This window comes from Gastrolobium bilobum, unplaced genomic scaffold, assembly GCF_033153095.1.
Source record: "Gastrolobium bilobum isolate Gb01-03AN ecotype WA unplaced genomic scaffold, APGP_CSIRO_Gbil_v1 utg3931, whole genome shotgun sequence".
Taxonomy (NCBI): Eukaryota; Viridiplantae; Streptophyta; class Magnoliopsida; order Fabales; family Fabaceae; genus Gastrolobium; species Gastrolobium bilobum.
Genome location: NW_026896354.1, coordinates 100,973 through 122,791, shown reverse-complemented (window position 1 = coordinate 122,791; position 21,819 = coordinate 100,973). Strand labels below are relative to the sequence as shown.

Here is a 21,819-nt window from a genome sequence, read left to right as displayed (position 1 = left end):
TTGGTTGAAAGTGAAATAATAATGGATAAATGTGTTGAAATACCGAAAATAATCCTTGATATTTTAGAGTGTAGACATGTGTACTTAGAAGAGGGTAATATGATAACCTCCTTGTTTTACCTTTTTGCAGTTGAGCTAGTTTTCTAGGAATACCACATTTAAAGTGGTAAAGTTTTACAGTGATTTGGTTTTGATTTTGCACATGCTTGTCAAAGGTCCGGGAAAAGAGAAGCATAACAATTTTTTTTTAATCTTTCTACCAAACAAAGTAATCATGGAATGCCAATTCAAGATGGATGGGAAACCAAACCAAAACTTGAACCAAATGTCCCCTTGAGGAAGTTAACCCTAAATGCCAACTGAACTATGGAGAACGATGTAATGCATGTTTGGATCTTGTTCTTTTTAGTTTCTCATCTTCTTATAAGCAGAAGTTAAGTCAAGTAGATTTTTATAAAATCTTGTATAATAAAAAAAGTTTTTTTATAAAGAAGAAAAAAGTCAAAAATCAAAAGTTTTTAGGTTTTTTAAATTCTAATCAGCTTTTCTTGAAATGAGTATTGAGTTTTTAAGTAATTTTTAAATTAATTTTTTTATATAATTACCAAATAACTTTTAATTTTTTTTTGAAATCTAGCTTAAAAAGAAAAAGATCTAGGCTCCTAGTATGGCACCCAGTGGCGGACCCAGGAATAATTTTTTATGTCCGCACGTTTAATGGTGGGAATTCGAGGGCAGCGCCTCCGAATTTTTTTACAATCAATCTTCTCTTTTTATAAAAATGAAAAAGGAAACAAAGGATTGAGTACGTGACAGGGAAAAAAGATTAAGTTTTCTCTTTAATCAATTTGCGTTACTACATTATTTTAATCATCTCCGTACATTACTACGTTACTAACTAATATAAGAATAAATATTTTTTTTGGTCCTTAACAAAAAACTCGATTCACACTTTAGTCCATTATAAAAAAAATTAGTCACCTCATCCATATGAAATTCAAAGTGGATTCATTTTGATCTTTTTGAGGGATTAATGTAGGTCTTTTTTTAATTTATGAGGGATCACAATTTTAACTAAATTGATCCACTTTAAGATTTTTAAGGACCTCGAGACTTTTTTTTTGTAAGGGACTAAAATGGAGACCATATTTTTTGTTAGGGACTTAAAAGAGTATTTACTCTTAATATATATATTAAACCAAGTGACAAATAAGTATCAACAACTAAAAAAAAAAAAATTGAAGTAAAAATTCTTATGACCGCACTTGCGGGCATTTGCCCGCAAGTGGGTCCGCCGGTGATGGCACCTAACCTCTAAAGAATGGGGATTGCGTCGAATAGAAAAACTTTGTGGCTGCAGAAACTAACGGACATGATTGATGATGGTCTTGTTTTGGAGAGTATGTGGAAGTGTTCGTATTTTCGTAATTTTGTTCTGTCTTATTTCATTCACAGTATTGTTTAAGAGAGCAGCATTACTTTTTAGGGAAATTTTTTTCAGTTGGAGATGAATTATTATTTGTGAAACAAAATTATAAGAGGAATCTAAAATTAATTGGAAACAAAAAAAAACAGAGGTGGAATCCATTTTTATTATGTGTGTGTAGGAATTTAGTTTATCTCATGTTAAATGAGATAAATATAACTATATTTTTTATTGGGTTACGGTTACACGTTATAGTAGTCAGCCTAATAGTGGGTGTAATGAAATATTTCCTTTCCAAATTGTTGATAAATAGCTGTTCAGTTGATTTGCTACTTGTTTTTTAATTTACCAATTATTGAATCATGGTGTATTGGTGGTTTGTCCAATTTTGGAATAAGAAAAGTTCCCTTCACTTTAAACTTTATGTTGAACAAAGCTGGGTTAATAAAAATAAAAGTATGAACTTCTTTTCCTGTAAAACAATATACGTGCGGGAAATAGTTCTATATAAAGAAAAAAGAAAAAGAAAATAGAGATGATGTCCTTAATGCTTATTAAATGTTGGTCAAAAGACTTCTCCCGGAAAGTCTTGATCTCTTGTCACTGTGACATCGAATGACGTGTTTCAATTTTATTTTTTTAATAAAATATAAGCTCCACCTTTAATCTATGAAGCACCGATACTTTAAAAAGTACGATGTGTCGTGTTCGACACTTCTCGACACTCTAAAGGTTAAGTTACGTTGCATTTTGAGTTCCAACTATTATATTCGTTGGATTACGATTACTATTTTATTGAGTTTAATATAAATATTTAAGATATCTTATATTTTTTTTGCAAAATTAATGGGTATTATAATTTTAGCTTTATTATTTTGTTAAATTACTTAATATTAAATATAATATACACAACATAAATTTAAAATATTATATAATATCAAAATGTATTCTAACGTGTCGAAATTTAACATATTTTAAAATTAACATGTCAGAGTATCATATCCTGTGTCCCGTGTCAGTGTCGGTGCAACATAGCTATTAACTGTATCAACCAGAAAATTAAAACCTCTACTACAATGATATAATACAAGAGATCATTTATTATGTTCCGGGATCTCCTTGTAAAATAACGAGGACAAAAAAGAAAAGACTGAAAATAATAAGGATAAAAAAGAAAGATAAAAAAGAAGGAAAAATATGTATTGTAAGAGAGCATCAAATCTTTGTATGGTACATAAGTTTAAAAATATTTTCATAATAGAGATAATTTTTTACTAGATGAAATTTTTTATGCAATTATAAAAAGAAGAGGCCGATTATCAGTTAATTTGTTTACTTTTACTATTATTATTTTACCATTAAATGATATTTAATGTCAATGACTTCAAAACAGATTTAGATACCATCCAATGATAAAAAATGAAAGTAAAAATAAAAAAAATTAATTAGTAAGTAATATAAGATGAGATTTTTACAAGAGATGTGTGTTAGTAAAATAAAAAAAAAGAATTGTGGCAATTATTCCCGTTCAAAGTAACTTTATTTGTAAACTAATCTTTTCTTCTTAAGAAATAATTTTATTTTCTAAATATGTTAAATTCATATAGAAATATATAAAAGAAAAAAAATAAAATATAGACTATTCATCTATGTAGCATAATATTGACACGGGACACGTGACACGACACTCCGACACGTTAATTCTAAAAAATGTTGGATTTTGACACGTTAAGACACATTTTGATATTAAATAATATTTTTAATTTATGTAGTGTATATTATATTCAATATTCAATAATTTAATAAAAAAAATGAAGTTAAACTCATAATACTCATCAATTTTGCAAAGAAACACAATATATCCCAAATATTTATATTAAATTCAATAAAATGGTAATCATAATCCAACGAATCTAATAGTTGGAACCAAAAACGCAACGCTACGCAATCTTTGAACCATTTTTTGAGTTTCTACATTGCGTGTTGGAGTGTCGAAGAGTGTCGAATTGTCGGAAAGTGTCGGACACGACACATCAGAGTTTTTGAAGTATCGGTGCTTCATAGCTGTACGTATATATATAAAATAAAATTATCTCTTAATAAAATATTAAGAAAAAGAAACGCACCGCGGGGAGAGTGACCATTTTGCCACGCTTGGACAAAAAAATTACCAGACTGCCACGCCAACAATAAATTTTGCCAAAATGCCACGCGACATAATTCGCTACACAGTGTAGCGAATTATGTATGCAAGTAATTCGCTACACAGTGTAGCGAAATATGCCACGTCAGAACCAAAAATACCACATGTCAAATTTTGCAAAATTCGCTACCCTATGTAGCGAATTTGGCAAAATTTGACATGTGCCATTTTTGGTTCTGTGCGTTTGGACGTGGCATATTTCGCTACACTATGTAGCGAATTACTTGCATACATTATTCGCTACACTCTGTAACGAATTATGCCGCGTGACATTTTGACAAAATTTAATGTTGGCGTGACAGTCTGGTAAAATTTTTGTCCAAACATAACACTTTGGTCACTGTTCGCGCACCGCGGGTGCCAGCTGTGTTAGAGAGTGACGAGCGTGCCCGTCATCTTCTTGGTGGGTCCACAAGTTTAGGGTTTGCAATTTGCAGAGTTGCAATTTACTTTTCATTTCTTCATTTCCGATCTAAATTGACCAACACAATTTGACATTTATTCCATTCTTTCCTTTCTGCAACTCGCGGAACCGAAAGATATCAATCATCAGTTTCGTGCGACACGGTACGATATTTTGTTCCTTGTTACCTGTCTTCGTTTTCTCAATTTTGTTCATAGACACGCATAATGAAATATTTTTTTCTTTTAATCCTGCAGTTAAATTCATTCTAAGGATTATTCTGCAGTTTGCTCGTATCCAGCATGCAGGTTCGTCACCACTCACTATTGTTCTTTTTCCTTTTTTCTTTTTCCCTGGTTATAGATTAGATGTAATGGATGCAATTATTGTGAGTAACCAATAGGTGTTTTGAATTGATTAGCACTTGTTTGTGGATAATTAATCTGAATAGTTGTAATTGTTATGGTATGGGTTATCCGAAGGACCAGGTGTTTTGAATTAACTTGCAGGATGATCGTGTGTTAGAATACAAACAATTGCATTTTGTGTGGCTATGTACCTGATTTTGTTTCCAGCTCTTGCAATTGTAATAAGCTTGATTCTTCAATGAAGTCTTGACTTTGGATTTTTTTTTTCATGCAGGCATCGCGGGCAAGGCTGTTCAAGGAGTACAAAGAGGTGCAACGAGAGAAGGCTGTTGATCCTGATATTCAACTTGTATGCGATGATTCAAATATTTTTAAATGGACAGCTCTTATTAAGGTATACTCGATAAGACTCTTGTAGAAGACTGTATTAAGATACTCAACCAGTCTGTGATGGTTCTGACTTTTGCTATGTTTTGTTTGGTTAACAATCAGGGACCCTCAGAGACTCCTTATGAAGGGGGTATCTTTCAGCTCGCTTTTTCTGTTCCAGATCAGTATCCTCTACAGCCGCCTCAAGTCCGATTTTTGACTAAAATATTTCACCCAAATGTCCATTTTAAGGTAGGATGGATCTCTCTGTAAGTACCTATCAGTTTTCACCTATAAAGCACAACCATATGATTTGTGAGGAGAATTAGATTTCCCTAATTTATTTCGCAGATGAATGGTTTTTGTATGATATTAATAACTCCTTATCTAAAGTCTAGGAAATTTTTATTAACAATTAAAGAGATAATTTATAGATAAACAAGAGCAATACTCCCAGCAAAGGTGAAGATTCTCCCAGCCCTTCAGCCAAGGCTGAAATACAATTCAGAAAAGCAAAATAATCCTACCCATTCCTTCTACTTACGTACATATAGAGAGCCCCCGACACTACTGCAGTTACATCACTATTATTTATTTAAATCCTGCACATTACAACAGTTATTACTGCAGTTATTTATTTAAATGACTGACTCCTACATACTACAAGAATAACTGACCGCATTACATAACTGAACTACACCCATTACTAGTCACTAACTTAAATTATATTGCTATCACTGTATTTTTCCATCCAAGTGATGCATAGTTTAGAAAATATGTAATAGTTGTTTGCATGGGAGTGAATTTAGATACCATGGTAGTCCCTGCTATGAACCATCAGTGTTGAAACAAAAAAGTTCTGCAACTTCTAACATGGACATACTATAGTGCTCATGTATGATATTTGTAAATGATGATTTTTTTCACTTGGTCTCAGTTTTCTTGATTACCTTCTCTATGGTGGGAAGACCAATAATGTTAGCAATTTATGGGAGGCTGATAAGTTAAAGAAGACTAAGCTCTATGCCTATTATTAACCCCCTCAAGTTTAATAAAGAACTCATTGGAGACTGAGATCTTAATATTGATTTGAATTTGATGGCCTAGTTAAATATTTTTGCTTTTGTTCAGTTCTTTATAAGCTTGATAAATAACTTTTTTCTAGTGAATTTTATTTTCTTGACATTTCTTCATGATTATTATTTAAACATCTATTATTTTTCCAGACAGGGGAGATTTGCTTAGATATCTTGAAAAATGCTTGGAGCCCAGCTTGGACGCTTCAGTCTGTCTGTAGGGCTATAATTGCTTTGATGGCCCATCCAGAACCTGACAGTCCACTGAATTGTGATTCGGGTTGACAAACTTTCCTCACTTTATATCTTTTTCTCTTTTGTCTCTAGTTTTGTGGAATTGAAAGGAAGTTTTATTCTTCTCCCTCTCCCTCAAATGAAAAAAAGAGCTGCAAGGAAGAGACTTGAATTCATATGATACTCAATTGTAGTATACTTTACCTTGATTGTCATGATCAGATAGAATTTGGATTCGAGGATTGAGAGAATGCAAAAGACATGCCTATTAACTACTTTTAAATATCCGTATGCTTATGAATGATGCTTGAGAGAATGGTTGAGGAGGTGGTGCATTAGACTTAATGCAGGCCCGTTTGTTGTCTTCAACTGTGTGTACTGTTTGAATTTACATTATATTTCTAGATTTTTGTTTTTTGATTATAGAACTGTCTGCAATTGCATTTGGGTATTATGGGAAAATAAATAACTTCGAATGCTTAAGCCTTCAACTCATTCCAATACTATGCCTTCATTCTCTCTCTCTCTCTATGCCTTCATTTAGGTGAATCTCTCTCTCTCTCTCTCTCTCTCTCTCTCTCTCTCTCTCTCTCTCTATCTATACCTTCATTTAGGTGAACTGAAAATTTATAATGTTGGACACCAGTATGAAAGGAAACTTTTCCCCCCACTTATTTTCGACCTTTTGGTGTAACAGGTAATCTTCTGCGTTCGGGTGATGTTAGAGGATACCAGTCCATGGCAAGAATGTACACGAGGCTTGCAGCAATGCCAAAGAAAGGCTGAATGATTTCAGATAACTTGTTTCCTATGTTTGTCTAGGTAACAAGTTAGGAATAGATACGGCAGATCTTTGTTCTAATCTTGATTTGTCTAAAATGTATGCATTCTAAGACATGATTCTAATTGTTTGATGATATGCATTTAAGTGTTGACTTGTACAGAGTGTAGATGTGACTTCGCATATCTGGATTATGCGACAATTGAGCTCGACATACTTGAATAATCCTTGTTGATTGTTTCAATTTTATGAAAGCCAGATATATTTAGTTTCTCCTGTGCATTCGATAATTTTAATCTGGAGCAGCATAATGTGTGCAGTTCAATTGCTTTCATAGTTTGACTGATCGGGCATAAATCTCGGTCTAATTCTTGCTTCATTTTGAAGAAATTTTTTACTTCTTGCATGAGGATCAACCCCTGACTATTGATGGAATAATACCATTTATTATCAATAGGATTCACAATATCTGAAGTTTGTGATCTCCTCGGATGAAGAGAGAAGCTTCTTCTTGGAGGTCATAGCGTAGATCAAAATTTCTTTAGAAATTTTCTCCAAACTGGGCATGAGGATGGGAGAAACCGTAGAATAAACACGGTTTTTCTATTTTTTTTTTTATTTTCTGGATCAACAAAATAGCCTTGACATTTTCGTGATAATGCACATTGGAGAAATTCTTGCATAAACTTCTGTACCAATTGCACTAAGTCAATCATCGATGAATCTTAATTAATGTTTAATTCTCAATTTAATTAAATGTTAATAATTTGTTAGCTTAATTGGTGCACCTAACTTAATGTACTAAGGTTTAAGCATAATTTTTGTGCACAGCAATGCTGCCCCATTATAATAAGATTCAACCTCCTTGTATATGAGATATTCAAATGCAAACTGATGTGTGACATTGTAGGCTCAGCGACTTTTTGTCTTGTCGAATTTTTTTCGGGAAAAGCATAGAAATAATGGCGGATGTAACCTAATGGGAACAAAATTAAAGCATCAGAAATGCATTAGGGGCGTGTACCCAAAGCACATAAGAATCATGTCTCCTTGGCATAAATAAAAGTTACATAGAACTATGGTTCAACATTTATAGAACTACAAATAATGGTGACACCTTAGACTAGAGGATACATTCAACAGGTAAAGCATTCGCATTATTCGTAACATGACACATACAATCATACAAAGGCAACTGGAATGAGCCAGAGCAAGCTGGTATTTAACAGTCATACAGGACTTTATGAACACATCCGAGGGCACCGGCTAAGGCTTTAAAAACCTGTCAAACCAATCAGATGATTCCTTTAGCTGGAATCTCGTTAATTGGTGTCCAACTCCAGGTTCCGCAATAAACTGCATGTCAAAGCAATCAATCGCAAATGAACAGCCATCTAGGTAATTCAGAATTAAGCAGTACGAAGACGATACTTGAAGCTTAAAAGAAAATGTAACAACGGAAGCTTCATTTCTTTTTCATAATATACTCATGAAATTTTTTGAATTTGCTAACTTTATATTGAATTTACTAACAAGGGCCCGCATTTGTTAAAGAATAAAAATAAAAAGTATTCATTAGCAAAAAAAGAAAAGTATTAAATGAAAAAAGTATTAATATATTTTAATATATTAAATGTTGTACTTTTCAAAAAACACTTTTTATTTTTTATACTTTATCCAATAAATACCCTTAGGTACTTGTTTGCAAAAGCCAATTTAATTTTTATTAAAACTGGACACCGAGAGACAAAATCAGTTGAAGCTCCATCAAATCATGAGCTACTGACTATGTAGCACCGATACTGACACGGGACACGTGACACGATACAACACGACACTCCGACACGTTAATTCTAAAAAATGTTAGATTTCGACACGTTAGAACACGTTTTGATATGAAATAATATTTTTAATTTATGTAGTGTATATTATATTTAATATTCAATAATTTAACAAAAAAGTGAAATTAAACTCATAATATTCATCAATTTTGCAAAGAAACATAAGATATCCCAAATATTTATATTAAACTTAATAAAATGGTAATCGAAATTCAACGAATTTAATAGTTGAAACTAAAAACTCAACGCAACGCAACCTTTGAACCTTTTTTTGAATTTCTATAACACGTGTTAGAGTGTCGGGGAGTGTCGAAGAGTGTCGGAAAGTGTCGGACACGACACATCAAGAATTTTGAATTGTCGGTGTTTCATAGGCTACTGATAAACGCTATTGACAAATAGACACATCTAAACTATATTTGGCTCAAAAGCTTTTTTTTTTATCCCGAAAATAAGAATAGGATTTTATAGGAAATTTAGGTGAGTACTAAATGCTGAAGTCTCCCATTGCTTAGGAATAGATTGAAGGTTTTGGGATAAAATTGGAGTTAAACTCACCTATTATGATTGAGATTTATACTTGCCATGGAAGATCTAACAAGTTTTATTAGCGTGTGCACATGATAACACATGAAATAAATATTAATGAACAAACTAATAAAAAATATTAAATTAAAAGTAGAATCATTTAGTACAACAGGTGTAGGTACTCTATTATCAAAAATGGAAAAAAAAAAAAGATATGAAAGGAAATAACAAAGATAAAGGATAGTGAAAATATATTACTTTTTTACATATTTGATAAAGGATGTATTGACTGGTCAGTACATCCATAGTATCGTATTTTCCTAGAAATGGAGCAACATCCTCTATCCGTACACTTTCTGCTCAGTCAAAAAATAAATAAATAAAAAGGTGTACACTCATCAAACCACTTGGGCGGAGTGTGTAGGTGGTTTGGGTGTGGTAGGTAAGTCTAGCTTCAAGTCGTAGTAAAGACTTCCTCTGTTCGAGAGATATAATATAAAATCATTTAAGACCCATCACTTCCAAACTTAAATTATTGAGTTGAATTGGTTGCTTGTTATGGTATAAGAGTCAAAGTTCTTTACAACATCCCCAAAAAAAAGTATAAGCTCATCTCGTATAACGCATACACTCACGGGCATGTGTTTGCCATATATTTGGAAAGAAAAACTTGAATTCAAGTGATTTCCTTTCCACTTGTATAGTTTTATTACGAGAAGATTTTAATGAGATGGTGCTATGGGAATTACAGGTTGCAGCCAACTATTAAATCTACGCATTCTTATCAAGCTGATAATGGAAGACCAGATTGGCAAGTTTAAGATTACTTACCAAAGTGGCCAAAAAATGTAAGTTCATACCTTGAAATTATCTAAACAGTGAAACTCTCCGTATGCCGGGCTTGCTTTTAACCTTGGAATTTCCAAGCCTGCGAGGGGACATCGAGGATCTTCTGCACCTAGAGTTCCCAATACCCAAATAAATATTTCAATTCCAAGTAAACTTCAAAAACCTATAAATTGATGTAGAGGTCTACAATGTAATTGATATACCCTAAAGAAGTGAAAACCTTGTATTGCAGTGTGGTTAAACTGAATTGTCAATATATGAATAAGGTTGGCATATAGAACTTGAAAATGTTTGTAGCGATAAAAAAGGAGATTGGAGAAGATTATGAAAAAATAGTAGATAAGATTAGCTGTTATCCTATTTCAAATGTAACTAGGAGTATAAAGGATAAGGATTATCCTTATCATATGTTTAAATTTAAATTATTATTGGATTCTGATACAAACCCAATAACGAAGGCCCATAAATATGCTGAGTCAGTAAAGAATATTCTATAGTTTGTTATGGGGAAATCAGTTGCGGGAAGGATGGGAATCAACACGGGTTGAAGTAGTTAAATAGGGGAAATAAGGAGCAAGGTGGGCATCTTGGAAAATCGCTTGGACTTGGAACTCTTGGGAGAGTGTGAGGCCTCTCGAATTGTCTCACATTACCTTTTCTTCTTCTTTCTGTATTTTCCATTACTGTAATTGCCATTTCCATAGGAGCACCGGCGGACCCACTTGCGGGCAAATGCCCGCAAGTGCGGTCATAAGAATTTTTACTTCAATTTTTTTTTTTTAGCTGTTGGTACTTATTTGTCACTTGGTTCAATATATATATTAAGAGTAAATACTCTTTTAAGTCCCTAACAAAAAATATGGTCTCCATTTTAGTCCCTTACAAAAAAAAAAAAGTCTCGAGGTCCCTAAAAATCTTAAAGTGGATCAATTTAGTTAAAATTGTGATCCCTCATAAATTAAAAAAAGACCTACATTAATCCCTCAAAAAGATCAAAATGAATCCACTTTGAATTTCATATGGATGAGGTGACTAATTTTTTTTATAATGGACTAAAGTGTGAATCGAGTTTTTTGTTAAGGACCAAAAAAAATATTTATTCTTATATTAGTTAGTAACATAGTAATGTACGGAGATGATTAAAATAATGTAGTAACGCAAATTGATTAAAGAGAAAACTTAATCTTTTTTCCCTGTCACGTACTCAATCCTTTGTTTCCTTTTTCATTTTTATAAAAAGAGAAGATTGATTGTAAAAAAATTCGGAGGCGCTGCCCTCGAATTCCCACCATTAAACGCGCGGACATAAAAAATTATTCCTGGGTCCGCCACTGCATAGGAGTATACTTATGTTAATGTAATTGTCCTTTGCTAAAATACTGTTATCGCTGGTTTATATCAATATACTGTTCCTGAGGTATTACTTTCCATAATTTTTCTCAATTGTTCTGTTGATCTCTATCAATTGGTATCAGAGCTCTCTGATCGGAGGAGCTTTGAAAAAAATAAAAATAAAAATAAAAATGGAAAAGCAATTTTGCAAAATCTGAATTCCAATATTTTCTGGTGAGGAAGATGCGTGGGGATGGTCGATCCAGGTTGAGCAGTACTTCAAGGCAAAGGGAATTCCGGATAATGAAAAGTCATGGGAAGCTAGGAAGGCGTTCACCGGTGAAGCTCGAATCTGGTACCCATACTGGTATTCATACGATACAAACCCATTGAATGGAGAGAAAATATTGAAGAGAATGAATTAAATTCCTAACAGAGTTGGTTCTGACTTATATATCAGTCCCAGTGGAAGTCTAACCGAATGGAACCAATAAAGAGATAAAAACTAACTAACTAACTAACCGAATATCATACTAACTAATTGATATAAATAACTAATCATAACAACCCCCCTCAAGTTGGGAGGTGAATGTCAATGAGTCCCAACTTGGAAACAAAAGACTTAAAAGGAGCAGGCTTCAAAGCTTTGGTAAAACAATCAGCAAGTTGGGCTGAGGAAGGAACAGGTAGCAACCGGATTAAACCACTTTGAATCTTCTCACGCACCAAATGACAATCTATTTCAATGTGTTTGGTACGTTCATGAAAAGTCGGATTGTGAGCAATGTGGATAGCTGATTGATTATCGCAGTATATGTTGGAAGCTTGCGAAGGAGATGAACAAAGATCACTGAGGAGGAAGTGCAACCACTGCATCTCACATGTAACTGCTGCAAGAGCTCTATATTCTGCTTCACAAGAAGACTTGGAGATCGTTGTTTGCTTCTTTGACTTCCATGCTATCAAGGATGACCCTAGAAATACACAGTATCCAGTGACAGAACGTCGTGTGTCTATACAAGAGGCCCAATCAGCATCAGAAAATGCCGTGGGCACTAAATCATTTACTGCAGCAAAGTAAAGGCCCTTTCCTGGAGAGCTCTTTAAGTAGCGCACAATTCGAAGTGCTGCCTGCATATGTTCCTCCATAGGTTGAGAGAGGAATTGACTTAATTGTTGAACAGCATATCCAATATCTGGACGGGTATGAGTAAGATACAGCAAACGTCCTATTCGTCGTCTATAACTATGAGGATCAGTAATAGGAGAACCTTGTTTAGAGTGAAATTTGCATGAGAAATCCATGGGTGTTGATGCAGCTTTTGCACCCAACAAACCGGTATCTGAAAGTAACTCAAGAGCGTATTTCCTCTGGTTCATAATGATACCTTTGGACGATCTGCATATCTCGAAGCCAAGAAAGTACCTCAAAACACCAAGATCCTTTATCTTAAATTGGGCATCTAAGGAAGCCTTAACACGTTGAATTTCATCAAAGTCATTTCCTGCCAATACAATGTCATCGACATAGACAAGTAAAGCAGTAAATGAAGAACCACCAGATTTAACAAACAAAGAATGATCAGAAGATGCTTGGCAGTAACCAAGTAAAACCAAGGCAGATTGGAGCTTTGCGTACCATTGTCGACTGGCTTGACGAAGACCATAGATGGATTTTTGAAGTTTGCACACTTTAGAAGAAGCATATGAGGTCTGAAGTCCAGGAGGCAAAGACATATACACCTCTTCATTTAACTCACCATGTAAGAAGGCATTGTTCACATCCAATTGTTCGAGGAACCAGCCCTTTGCAACTGCTATACTGAGAAGGACTTTAATTGTTGTGATTTTTGCAACCGGTGAAAAGGTATCAAAGAAATCTACCCCTTCAAGCTGGGTAAATCCTTTGGCAACAAGACGCGCCTTATATCTTTCTACTGTGCCATCTGCCTTGTGTTTAACTTTGTAGACCCATTTGCATCCAATGGGTCGTTTTCCACTTGGAAGATCTACTACTGTCCATGTACTGTTCTGTTGAAGAGCCTTCAATTCAGTCTCCATAGCTGCCTGCCAACATGGGTGTTTGACAGCTTCACCATAGGAAGTGGGCTCAACTGCTGTACTATTGTTGAGGCAGTAACGAGTGTATTGAGCTGAGCACTTATCAAAATTCATCACTGCTGCAAGAGAATGACCAGTGGAAGAAGGTTGAGAGGAAGATTTAGTCACATAATTGCAGTAAAAATCCTGCAAGTAAGAAGGATTTCTGCTTGGTCTAGAGGAACGCCTAGTTGGCAAAGGCAATGTAGTTGGATTTGAGACTCCAGAAGAAGGATGATCACTGTCATTGTGTTGTTCCTGAACAAGAGTCTCTCTGCATTCAAGTCAGCAATAGGATATAAAAATTCAAAAGGATCATGAACCATGTGATTTACTGGTTGAGTAGAATGAGAAGATTCAATGACTGCACTTTTATCATGAAAAGGAAAATGCATCTCATAAAAAATTGCATTTTGAGAGACAAAAACTTCCCTGGAAATAAGATCTAAAATGACATATCCCTTTGTGCTTTCCTTGTATCCCAAAAAGACTCCCTTTCTTGCACGGGGAGCAAACTTGGAACGATGGGCAGTTAAGGTGTTGGCATAGCATAAACACCCAAATACCTTTAGGTGATCAAAAGTTGGTGGACAGTCATGCAGAACTTCAAAAGGTGTCTTGTTGGTCAGCAAAGGTGTGCACAATCTATTTATTATATGCACTGCATGTATAACACAAAAAGACCAGAGATTTAAAGGAAGTTTTGATTGAAAAAGAAGAGCTCTCGAAAGATTGAGAATGTGCTCATGCTTTCGTTCAGCCACACCATTTTGTTGAGGCGTCTCAGGGCATGTGGTTTGATGCATGATTCCCTTTTGAGAATAAAATTCAGTCATAGCAAATTCTTTGCCATTATCTGTTCGAATGACCTGTACATGTTTATCAAATTGATTTTCAACTAGAATGATAAAACGTTGAAGGTGATTTCGTGTTTCTACCTTGGTGTGCAGTAAAGTCACCCAAGTAAATCTTGAGAAATCATCTACTATAGTCAAAAAATAACGAAATCCTTGTATGGTGGGAACTGCAAATGGTCCCCAAATATCAACATGTAATAAAGCAAGTACTCTATCTGATTTACTCATACTGCAATTATAAGGCAATCGTTTTTGACGAGCAAATTGACAAGTATAACAAGGTTGACTATAGTTACAGTCAATGAATGGAAAACGAACACACATTTGTTTGAGAGTTGTAAGAGAAGAATGGCCTAAACGAAAATGCCATAAAACTGAATCAGGAACTACTTCCTTGTTTCCATTGGTATTATAACAAACTAATGATTTCTTCTGCAGGTCATTCTGCATGTCAGTTGAGTTATTCTTCATGTCAACTGATTTATTCTTTATTCGACTATCTTCGAAGACTTCTGTGAGCAAAATGTATAATCCATTGTGCTTCTCAGCTATACCAATCGTCTGCTGAGTAAGCAACTGTTTAATCCAGCAAACAAATGAGTGAAAAGTAAGAGTGCAATCAAGTGAAATGATGAGTTGATTCACAGAAACCAAATTAACAGAAAATTCTGGTACATAAAGCACATTGTGCAGTGTGAGTAATGGTGAGATGACAATGGTTCCAGAGTGTGACGCATAAACTTTTGAACCATTTGGAAGTGTAATAGCAACCGGTGTGATTTGTCTGACGTAAGAAAATTGAGAAACACTATATGTAATATGATCTGTGGCACCAGTGTCCAAGATCCAGAAAGGGAATCTCTTACCAGAATCATGAGTGCCAACATTGAGTGCTACATTCGATGCATTTGATGTCTGCACTATGTTTGAAGAATGTACACTGTTATCAGCAGCATTGTGTTGCTCAAGGAGCTCAAGAAAACGCTGATACTGATTTTGAGAAAGCATAACTCCTGATGGAGCTTGTTCTGTTTTTGAAGAAAAATCAATGTCGGTTTCTTGGAGTGCTGCATTAGCGGAACGTGGATTGCTTCTTATTTTGTACCCTGGAGGATAACCATGTTTTTCATAACAGGTATCCACAGTGTGATTCGTTTTACCACAGTGCGTACAAAGCTTGTTGTTGCGGCCTCTGCCTGACCCAGTGCGACCTCTGCCTCTACTCATAGTGGATCCTCGAAAAGCTCCTCTGCTGGAAACGAAAGCCTTTGAATCAGCAAATGTATCGACCTGAGAATCCGAACTCAATTGACGTTCTTGTTGTGTGACAAGTGAGAAGACCTTGTTCAGATTTGGCAAAGGTTCCATAAGCATAATCTGCGAACGGACCTGAGTAAATTGCTCATTGAGCCCTTTCAAAAGACGTATCACCTGAATTCTCTCTTGTGATGCACGAACCTGAACCATAGCACCACATGAACATGTTGGATTGCATCTACAAACTGGTAACGGTTGAAGAATCTCAAGCTCATCCCATAAGGACTTGAGCTGAGTGAAATAGTCTGATACAGAACGTTCTCCTTGTTCCAAACGATGAATATCTTCCAGTAATTCAGAAATTCGAAAAATGCTTGATTGAGAAAAACGCTGACTCAGATCTCTCCAAACATCTGATGCAAGATCCATCCACATGATGGAATTAACGATCGAATCCTCAATCGAGCGATGGATCCAAGACAGAACCATGTTATTGCAACGATACCACGCCGGAAAAAGTGGATCTGTGGCTGCTGGAGGATTAACAGTGCCGTCAACAAAGCAAAGCTTGTTCTTCGAAATCAACGCCATAGTCACGGCTCTTTTCCACGTATGGTAATTTTTACCATTCAAGAGGGAAGAAACTAAAGCAAGGGAAGGAGATTCATTTGGATGAAGGAAATAGGGATTTGAAGGGTTTGTAAGGTAGTCAGGAAGAGAGTTCTGGTTTGCCATGCGAAAGAACGGTGAAGTATCAAGGAAAAACAGAAAGACATCACCGAGAAAAGGCAAGAAAGTGAAGGAAAAATACCAGAGCTCTCTTCAGAGCTCTGATACCATCATACGATACAAACCCATTGAATGGAGAGAAAATATTGAAGAGAATGAATTAAATTCCTAACAGAGTTGGTTCTGACTTATATATCAGTCCCAGTGGAAGTCTAACCGAATGGAACCAATAAAGAGATAAAAACTAACTAACTAACTAACCGAATATAATACTAACTAATTGATATAAATAACTAATCATAACAGGTATAATCCAAAAGTTAGTTGGTGGACATTTTTAAAAGTTTTCTTCAAGGAATTTCAACCGGAAGTTTGCTTGGAAGACGAGGAAAACGGATCGGAGCATGAAATCTTGAATTCTGTTGTGTATTCAGAAAAGGAAACAGAACAGTTGAAGGTAAAGAAAGAAGAAAAAAAACAATCATCAACGTCCTAGGGGGAGAAGAACCACCCACACCACTAGCTGAACCGCCAACTGCAACAGAGGAGCCAACGGAAGCCATGCAAGGAGTAGCATGCAGAGAAAGACCAGAGGAAAAGCACGTTCTGATTGGAAACAGTGAAGAAGACCCTCCGGAGAGACATCATCAAGTTATAGAGATTTCAGAATTTATTAGAGTTCATAACACCAACAAGGTGTTCCTCAGTTTGGGCCAAACAAAAACTATAAACGAAGACCATGGGGAGTTGGAGGTTGAGAAGAGTTTTCGATGTGCGCGGGTACAAGCAATGCTGCCACCAACGACGACGGCGGAAAACCCACTGCCATGGCCGGAACCACCGGATTTAAAGAGTGCAAAGGAACCGGCGGCGCCACCATCACAGGAAGAGGTGACTGACCCACCAACGGAATCTGACCCACTGAACGTGAACCCTCATGTGGAAGGGGAGAGGGCTTCGCCAATACCACAAACAAGAGAGGAACGAATTAGGTCAATGAAAGGCTTAGGAGATATGGGCCAGTTTGCTAGCATAATGGAGCAGGCCCAAAGCACTTTCAATGGGGTACCAATCCAATACAGGGGTATGTATCCTCTCTTTTTCATTAGTTGTGATGATGTTTGGGCTTATAAGCCCATGGTTGGGTCAGACTTAATTAGACCCAAAATTCATAATTTCATCCCATCAACACAAGATAACATATCTTCTTGCAAGAATGTACAAACCCCAAACACCATCATAGCTGGGCATTCAGCGGCAATGGAGAGGGAAATTGTCATTTATTGGTGGGTAGGAATGGTGATATCCATCGATCAAAATTTTGGAGCCATTTTACTTGGAGGTAAAAATATTTGTGCTTCTTCATCACAAATGGGCAGCAACCTGAGAGCAAAAACCACAAAAAGGAGAGAAGTGAACTCATACATGGAAAAATTGTTTTGGTTAGTGATTCATCGGGGACTTTGATAAGAACAATTTGGGTGTTTTTCTTTCCTTTCTTTGATGAGTTTTCCTCATACCCAACAACTGTCTTTGATAAAACTAAAACCTGGGATGAAAGGAGAATTATAGTTTGTGCAATTGAAGATGTTGCTAAGCATTATTGTGACGCGTATGACTGTTACTTTCTTTTCCTACTTGAAGCTTATCATAAGGACTATGCGGATTTTCAACAAGCAACTGTCTATATGGTTGGTGCTTGTGCGGTGACGGATGGATCTGTTTTTGAAACCATTGCACATGTTGCTATAATTTCTCAAACTTCTATTAATGCGATTGTAGGTGCATGTGTTACTGGTGAACAATTAAGGAGATGTGCCATTTATCCATTGACAAGTGATATTTGGATGTATTCTGCCATGTCCATCGCTAATATGTCTTTGAATGAATTTCATTCTTATGTTCTTCTGGTTTCTGCAAGTGCTCTCATGGAGCCATATGTGGGGATCAAAGATGAGCAATGGGATCCGGGTGCGAAGGTTATTGAGGATTAAACTTCACCTTGAGGACAAGGTGAAAGTTTACGCGGGGGGGAGTATTGATACAAACCCAAAACCCAATAACGAAGGCCCATAAATATGCTGAGTCAGTAAAGAATATTCTATAGTTTGTTATGGGGAAATCAGTTGTGGGAAGGATGGGAATCAACACAGGGGTTGAAGTAGTTAAATAGGGGAAATAAGGAGCAAGGTGGGCATCTTGGAAAATCGCTTGGACTTGGAACTCTTGGGAGAGTGTGAGGCCTCTCGAATTGAATTGTCTCACATTACCTTTTCTTCTTCTTTCTGTATTTTCCATTACTGTAATTGCCATTTCCATAGGAGTATACTGATACTGTTAATGTAATTGTCCTTTGCTGAAATACTGTTATCGCTGGTTTATATCAATATATTGTTCCTGAGGTATTACTTTCCATAATTTTTCTCAATTGTTCTGTTGATCTCTATCAGATTCTTTGTATCACACTCTATATAAGATGAATTAAAAATGCCAAAAAGAATAAGAAAATAGGGGGAGTTTTTAAGTGAGGATGTAAGTCACTTGACCGAACCTCTAAAATCATTGTGTTGTGTGCGTGCTCTTTTATTTGTGTTCTTTTATTTTTTCCAGTTTGTTAATAATGTTGAATCATCAAAGTACAATATATACAAGGATCTTACCATTAATAATAAGCAGAGGTCGTGGTGCAATAGATGGAATTGAGTAGGGCGAATCAAAATGGGAAGCTAAACCAGGAGCAATCCTGTCCCACACCTGATTAGACATATAAAATTTTGAGATTAGTATCTCGGGTCTACTCTCAGACACTTAAGTTAGAATAACAAGAACAAAGTTCAATATAGAATTTGTGTCCAGTGGGGGAATAACTAGCAATTATGGGATATGTACGAGGTACCAAGCATTGTCAATCATATTTTGTTAAGGCGATAACCATATCAAAGCATATAGCAGTTCATTGGAGACAGAATCATAGTTGGATTCATAAAGGCTTGGCTGACCTTCTCCACCACTTCTTTGTCAATAGCACCTCTACCCAAATCATCACGAGCCACTGCATCCATGAACTTAAGAGCATCAGGGATGTATATAACAAAGCATATTCATTCAGAATATATACGTTCAGTTGTTCACTGGTACCATGCTTTAGTAAGTACCCAATAGGACGCAGATTCATACCATATTTTTCCTTCTAGTTCTTATTCAAACATGGTTCCAACTTCACCATGTAATCTAATCCTTATTATAAATGACATACTGTTAAAAGGAGAACATCAATTTTAAGAAATTATTTGATGTAACATATCAAATCATACACCATGGGCTAGATATACAAATTGGTTCATACAAGATTGCTGGGTTTACATAAACAATAACTTCAATATTATATAAACCTAAATAGTAGAAGGAGCAGGAACAAGAGCAAAGACACAAAAACGGGTAAAGTATAAAAGAAATTACAAAAAATCATTTGTTTTGACATTATCTTACCCTCAAAAACAGGCTTTATACTGTCAACTCGACCATGCCACTTATCATTGTCTATGGCCCATCGGAACCCCTGCAAGTATATACTATATAGCATTAAAGTATTCAAATTGTAATATCTCCAAAAAAAGTGTTCAAATTGTTGTTTCAGAAGCACATCTTATTAAATAAAAGCTTTATTCAATCATTCAATGTCACCTGAACACCGATCACAGAAGCAACTACAGCATAGCGAGTATCAGCAGCTGCGGCAAACCATGCATGCATTCCTGCATCAAGGAATTATATGAGTCACATCAAACATGGCATCTGACATATTCCTTCAACTGCTCTCAACCAACCTCCAAGCGATACTCCAGTGATTCCTATCCTAGAAGGGTCTATATCCTCTCTCTCTGTTAGATAATCTGCCAATTTAATCAAGTCCCAGACCTGCCAAATCAAAGAATAATACACCATTTCCAAACCAAACTAACCGCAAGTTTAAACTGCTCTAAAGTCACCAACTGCAGTTCAACCAAATCATTTGGAGCAGAAAGTTGTTCAGTTTTAACTATATGATAAAGCAGCAAGATAAACAAGAAGTTACCGTGTCATATATGAATGGCATCGTCTCACCGGTTTTCCAGGCAGAAATGAGAGCCTATGTATTTTTTTTTTGGTAACAAAACAAAAGTAAAAGAAACAATAATCAATATGAATTTTATATAGATGACTTATGTTTCACTTTATGAATGATTTTGCGTTAATATTTAAGCAAAAGAGAGTTCATTTTTCCTTTAAATAAAGACGAGATGGACAGAAAAATAATAAAATTTAAAATAAAATTACGTCCCCTAAAGCTTAAATTAAATTCTACAGGTTATAATAATTAACTCAAATAATCAAAATCAAAATCAAATCAATGCCTAAAATTTGTAGTTCCAAATAGAGAAACTGAAGTCTGAATATACGCTAAAAGTAAAGCAAAGCAGAAAAATAACATACATCACGATAGGTGGTTGTGCTGCTAGCACGTTCACCATGGTAACGAGAATCAACGGAAATTGCTATATATCCTCGCGAAGCATAAGACTGACACACGAAAAATAAAAAATAGAAATCAAGGACAGAAAGAAAACCCAAGAATATAATCAATTAAATCATATAGAAGTGCAATACATAATAACAGAGGAGTGAAGCAGAGAAGATGCAATAGTAACCTCAAGTAAAGGACGCAAGTATTCTTTAAATTTGTTTGTGCTGTGAAGGAAAACAACTGCAGGCCTTCTCTTCTTATCGCTTTCCTTCAAACTCAAAATCAACAAAGGTAACCGTCCTTGCTCTCCTTCCTAATACACCGATTCCAGGATCGTTTCCACGAAATCAAATCCGAGTAATAAAAAAAAACGATCGATCCAAAATTCGATACCAGAGAAACCGAATTAATCAGTTACCTCCATAGTCAAGTACAGGTTCTCCTCCTTGAGCAAATCTTCAAGGTTTTCTATGTCTGCCTTTGGACAAGACTTCATAATCTCCAACTGTGATGCGATTGAACAAGCAATTGAAGTGGAAATTTTGAATTTAAAAAAATAATAAAAGAAAAGAATAAAAAGATGCAATAAATGGTGAAACCTCTTCGACAGATGGAGGAGAGTTCTGATGTAAAGGATTGGCCACTGGCTTCGCGAGTTCGACGGTTAGCGGAACTGAAACAGATATAACAAAACGAGATCGTGAAATTTATTCAACTTTGATTGTGAAGTGTGGTTGTTATGTTATACCTTGAGCTGGTCGCCTGCTACGGAGGACTTGCAGGAACTCTGATCGGAACTTGCTCTGAGCTTCGATGGCTTCTTTTTCTGCCATTTTGGTTTGGATTTTGCAGTGTGTGGCTGAGCTGTGCGTGTGAGTGTGAACTTGAGCGATGGCTCTGCTTCCCCATGTTCCATGCATTTCGCATTTGTATTTCAACAACTTCGTCAAGTTGGTACCCAC

General features: G+C 35.6%; 2 protein-coding genes across 4 annotated transcripts; one reads left to right on the top strand and one right to left on the bottom strand.

Moving 5' to 3' along the window:
* Window positions 1-4,060: 4,060 nt before the first annotated feature.
* LOC133299278 (protein PEROXIN-4) lies at window positions 4,061-7,133 on the top strand. 2 transcript variants are annotated; one of them, XM_061498719.1, is made up of 6 exons: window positions 4,061-4,196; window positions 4,290-4,340; window positions 4,675-4,794; window positions 4,893-5,021; window positions 5,996-6,125; window positions 6,777-7,133. In XM_061498719.1, exons 2-6 carry the CDS (start codon window positions 4,335-4,337, stop codon window positions 6,863-6,865), a joined length of 474 nt encoding a protein of 157 aa, XP_061354703.1. In that variant the 5' UTR covers window positions 4,061-4,196; window positions 4,290-4,334; the 3' UTR covers window positions 6,866-7,133. The 2 variants fall into 2 exon arrangements, with proteins under 2 accessions (XP_061354703.1, XP_061354705.1); XM_061498721.1 differs by lacking the exons at window positions 4,061-4,196; window positions 4,290-4,340 and having other exon boundaries at window positions 4,669-4,794.
* Window positions 7,134-7,863: 730 nt separating this feature from the next.
* Window positions 7,864-21,819, bottom strand: LOC133299275 (uncharacterized). 2 transcript variants are annotated; one of them, XM_061498715.1, is made up of 13 exons: window positions 21,606-21,819; window positions 21,457-21,530; window positions 21,276-21,362; window positions 21,042-21,170; window positions 20,827-20,913; window positions 20,429-20,482; window positions 20,181-20,271; window positions 20,038-20,108; window positions 19,843-19,912; window positions 19,353-19,405; window positions 19,014-19,107; window positions 10,090-10,187; window positions 7,864-8,216 (listed from the first exon to the last, which is right to left on the bottom strand). In XM_061498715.1, the coding sequence occupies exons 1-13, from the start codon at window positions 21,775-21,777 to the stop codon at window positions 8,127-8,129; spliced, it is 1,170 nt and encodes a 389-aa protein (XP_061354699.1). In that variant the 5' UTR covers window positions 21,778-21,819; the 3' UTR covers window positions 7,864-8,126. The 2 variants fall into 2 exon arrangements, with proteins under 2 accessions (XP_061354699.1, XP_061354700.1); XM_061498716.1 differs by having other exon boundaries at window positions 21,276-21,356.

Coding starts and splice junctions, on each gene's coding strand:
- LOC133299278 (XM_061498719.1), top strand. Junction 4,795..4,892: donor AATGGACAGCTCTTATTAAG/GTATACTCGATA, acceptor GTTAACAATCAG/GGACCCTCAGAGACTCCTTA. Junction 5,022..5,995: donor ACCCAAATGTCCATTTTAAG/GTAGGATGGATC, acceptor TTATTTTTCCAG/ACAGGGGAGATTTGCTTAGA.
- LOC133299275 (XM_061498715.1), bottom strand. CDS start 21,777: ATGCATGGAACATGGGGAAGCAGAGCCATCGCTCAAGTTCACACTCAC. Junction 20,483..20,826: donor GCACAACCACCTATCGTGAT/GTATGTTATTTT, acceptor AAAAATACATAG/GCTCTCATTTCTGCCTGGAA. Junction 8,217..10,089: donor ACTGTTTAGATAATTTCAAG/GTATGAACTTAC, acceptor TTTGACATGCAG/TTTATTGCGGAACCTGGAGT.